The sequence below is a fragment of the Acanthisitta chloris genome, unplaced genomic scaffold (assembly GCF_000695815.1).
Source record: "Acanthisitta chloris isolate BGI_N310 unplaced genomic scaffold, ASM69581v1 scaffold14168, whole genome shotgun sequence".
NCBI lineage: Eukaryota > Metazoa > Chordata > Aves > Passeriformes > Acanthisittidae > Acanthisitta > Acanthisitta chloris.
This window is the reverse complement of record NW_008685485.1, coordinates 23,902-28,460: the sequence shown is the minus strand read 5'-3', so window position 1 is coordinate 28,460 and position 4,559 is coordinate 23,902. Positions and strand designations below refer to the sequence as shown.

The 4,559-nt window shown below is 39.5% G+C and overlaps 1 protein-coding gene across 1 annotated transcript; it reads left to right on the top strand.

Annotated features, from left to right (window-relative positions):
* Positions 1-472: 472 nt before the first annotated feature.
* Positions 473-1,264, top strand: LOC103807072 (tetraspanin-3-like; the record flags this gene model as incomplete). Its single annotated transcript, XM_009079788.1, has 1 exon — positions 473-1,264. A coding segment is annotated over one exon (792 nt), but the record flags the coding sequence as incomplete, so codon positions are not given.
* Positions 1,265-4,559: the final 3,295 nt, after the last annotated feature.

Genomic DNA, 4,559 nt, shown 5'->3' with positions numbered 1-4,559 from the left:
CTGTCTTGTGCATTTCTTGCCATTTTGGCTACTGCTGTGGGATTGGGCAGTTTAAGCAATCTGAACCTGCATAGCTGGCTACCACCCTGACTATTTCTCCAGACTTATCTCTTCAACACATTAAAGAAGTGCAACATTTTTATAGCTGTCCTCCTCCTTCAAATGCAAATGTCTCCAATAACAACAGTTCAAGAGAACTCTCCACAGCAAGCTGGGCACATACCCTCCAGTTTCTGCAGTCTATGCTGAACAAGCTGCAGCAGCAGCATGTGGTTAGCTGATGCAGGGAGCAGTGCTGTAGGAGTCCCATCAGTGTTTCTCCTTTGCAAGTTGTTTTTGGGTAGAGGTGTCATCTGCTGCACCTGGATAACTGGGGTGGAAACCTCTTAAATGGTGGTGGTGAGGATTAGGGCTACTAGGAGTGACCAGAAAGAGGAGGGTTAGGGCTGTGGTGATGTTGCCATCTCTGTAGTGTTATAAGGATGCCTCGCTCAAGTCCTTTGCTCAATTTCTGCTGAGGTTCCTGGACTTCATCTTCTTGGGCAGTGCTGCAGCTCAGGTCTTTGGTGGAGTTTTCGTGATCCTGGTGTTCAGGAACTACAAATATTTATTTCACGAGTCTTGCTTGTCTATCCTTGGTTGGCTGGCTCTTGTAGCTGAACTTATCTTGCTGCCTATTGGACTTTTGGCTGTCTCTACTTCTGTTAAGAGCTCCTGCAATGAGCAAGGGACTCTCATGTACTTGCTGCTACTCCTTCTTTGCATAGAAACGTCCTCAGTAGTTCTAGCACAGTTCTACTCTACTAGTATGGCTTCTCAGCTGGAAAGCACTATGGGTTGCCTTGTGTATCAGCATGATGGGACATGCTCTCAGCATCCTGGAAGCACGGCTGTGGATGCAATGCAGAGGAAGCTGCAGTGTTGTGGGGTCCACAACTACACAGACTGGCTAAAGACCACAGCTGCTTCTTGGCATCTCCCAGCTTATGTCCCTGAAAGCTGCTGTAAGCAGAATTATTCTTACTGCAGAGGAGACCTAGGCCATCTGGAGCTGTTATGTCAGGAAGGCTGTTTAAAGAAGCTAGAAGATCGATTGTATTTTGTAGTGCTGTATGTGCTTTGGTGTTGTGCTTCTCTAAGCCTCTTGGTGCTGTTGGCTGGTGTCAGCAATGGCATCTTCATGAAGCATCAGCCTTTCTATGACCTTAAAATTCTGGACTCATCTACCTTCCCACAGGACTGCAGGCACTGGCAGTTTTGCTAAGCCTGCTGCATGTTTCCTTGGTTTTGTACTGCTTTGTGGTTCCTTTGGAAGAAAAAGTTTCAAAAAAAAATGTGATTGCATGCAAATTGAACTAATGAATAATTGCTGGATTTTTTTTTCTTTAATGTTATGATATTAGAGTAGTCCTTCCACAGCTCTTTTTTGATAAGCACCCTGCATCTGAAAAATTTCATTGCTGTGTATGGGTCTTCAGCATGTGCAGACACAAACTAGAGTATATGAGTGTGGGGGAAGCAGTAAGAAAAGGTATATCTTGCTACTTGTGAGGTCATGACTGGAACTTTGGACTGTATTTAACTGTGGTAGAATCTTGGAGAGTAATTAATGTGCAGATTCTCCCACCTTCAAACTTGTACTAAATGCTTTGGTTTTTCAGTAAAAAAACCTTTGAATAAAGTTGGTTTTTTTCCTTTTCCTACTTTCAGTGCTGGTTTATGAACTGAGCTACTCTTCAATGAAAATATATGTTGGTTTTTGAAGTGGAATGAGTGTACAATCTAGATGGTGAAGATAGGTTTGACAGGAACAGAGTAACTAATAAGATGATATGCAGCAGGAGGTGTAGGAGTCGTGGGAGTTGCACAGGAACAATTCCCAAATTAAAAAGGCAGAATGTCTGTCTGTATTTATTCATTTATTTCATGCCAGAGCAAGGAATGAATCAATTATTTTTTGCCAGAAAATTCTTGTGGGCTCACGTCTGCTGGAATAGCAACAGTGATACACTACTTTTTCTTAAGGTATGCCTACCCTGCTCCTACTAAGTCCTCTTCTTACACATTTTTTGTTGTTCTCACTCCAGTCTGTGTGTGTTGAAAGGGACCAGGTTAGCATATGGGCTACTTATAGGCTTGTTTATGTCAGTGCTATTGGTGTCTAGAGAGGAGCTGGAAAAGTCTCTGCTGTACTTGTGTTGGACTATGCAGTGCGTGGTTCTATGTGTGTGTCTGTTTGGGAAATGCACTAAGCCTCATTACTGACCTGAGAAAGGGAACTCCAGCAGATTTGTCCTTTAGTAAGCGCATATAGGCAATCTCCAGAACCTACAAGCACACCACACTGGGCTTTACCAGACTGGAAATAAGGAAAATGCCCAGGCTTTAAAAAGAAATGGCTGGACTGAGCAACTCCCTTAGCAGTTAAAGTAATAGTCAGCTAAATCATTATTCCTTTAAGTTTTCTACCAAATTTCAGGTACCTCATGACAAATTTCAGGCCCTAAATCACTGGACACTGATTTTCACGAGGGAAGAAAAAAGTAAACCAGAGGACATAGTTAATAATTAGCATGCCAGAACTGAACTATGTGAAAATCAGACATGAAATATACTGCAGGGCTGCTTCATGAAAAAAATCCACAATACCCAAACACCTCAAACAATTATGATATTGATTTAGATAAAAAAAAAGATAACTAATTCATTAGGTGTCAGTAATTCTTAAAAGAAGAAACAAAGAAGGAACATTTCAAAGTAAATAAAGGAAAATTGTTGCAATTCTGAGTAGCATAACAGAAGGAAACATTTCTTTCAGGTTGCTTGACATGGGATGCATGAGGCAATGAATGAATTTTCTCATTAAACACCACAATAGGGACTTCGTTGTACCCTGGCACACAAATATTTTGTAATGCAAAGTTATTGCTATGATATTACAAAGATGCAGTGAAAATGAAATGACCACAACTGGCCCAAGAAGAAAGAGTTTGTTGAAGAAAGGAAAGTGGAAGAGTGGAGTGGATGTGTAGTACCTTTTTGCTTACAATTCTTAACAATACTTTACAGCTTCCTTCACAGCTTCTGGGCCAGAGCCTCTTAAAGGGCAATGCCCATATTCTTCATCACTAATTAGAAAGTTGCAGTTTAAAGGTCATTAAAGTCTTCAATCTGCTGGAAGTCAAGATCATGCATGGCTCCCTCTATTCTTACTGTACTAAGAAAATGATACGATATATATGAAACAAAAGATATCTCTGGCCATTAACTGTATGAAATGACTTTAGTAATTTGTTGGGATTTTTTTCCTCCTGAATACTAGAAGTACCTCTAGGAGCAGATCTTAAACTTGGTGATAAGTGCAAGGATACATGAGACAGACCTTACAACAGCTAGAAATCGTTGTTTGTTGAGATTTACAAGACAAAACAATAGATTTATTGCCCTTTTGGGTTGGGTGGTTTGAGTCTGAATAGTTACTTCTAGACTGGAGTAACTTCTTTGGAAATAAAAGTGGTCCTATTTCTAAGCAAGTGCACTTTATTTCTGTGTTATAAGATGCACAAATCCTTGGGTACCATGGCAATCAAATCATTGTATGCTTCATTCTGAAAAAATTGCCAGATTTTATTTCATAATCTGAAAAACTGAGCAGATGTATAGGGAGGCAACAGATGATTTACAGTCATCTGGAAATTGAGCTGCTTTGGATTTAAAGGGGAGAAACTGATGTCCAGTGCAAAGCTGGAAATACAGTCTGTGGTTAGTCCTCTGCAGAGTACACTGAAATTCACATATTTCATGTGTGAATTGGTGATTATACTGTGATATCTTTCTTAGGAGACAGGAGTCAGAAATGCAAAAGTAATGCTGAAAGGTAAAATTCATCATTACAGCCCTTTAACAACAGTTTTTCTGTCTTTTCTTCTGTCTTCTTTTTTTTTTTGCAGAGGTTCGTCTTTTTTTTTTTCCTCCTTATTGTGAATGATGGCTCAATTTAACTTTGAGTAGAACATCATTCAGATCCTGAATTATGAGTTGTTCTTCATCAAATCTATTGTATTCTCAGTTTAAAATTAAATTCTGTTTCAGAATTAAATTTCAGTTTAAAATTAAATTCTGTTTCCTTCTGCTAGAAAGAGATTGAAGACTTAGTCCCTGCCTACATCTCATAGATATTGTTAAATCACTTAGTTACTCTCTAACGGAAATTATGACTTTTATAGTCTGGTAAAACCTTTTTGCTTGCTTGTTTGTTTGGTGTTTGGGTTATTTTGGGGGGTTTTGGGGGTTTTTTTTGTTAGTTTGGGTTGTTCTTTTCCCCCCCTTTAGTACAGTGAAGCGGGTGGTTTTATTGTTATGCTATGTACTTGCTTGAAAAATTCAGCTTGCAGAGTTGGGCTAGTTTTCTTCCTACAGCATGGAGTTACACTGGATAATAAAGAAGCTGTGAGAAGAAATGAAACCTAGCTCTTAAATCTAACAGTATCATCCTGGAAGATTATAAAAAAGCAGCCTAATTTTTCACCCAAGAAGTACAGAGAATGAGCTGAACTACT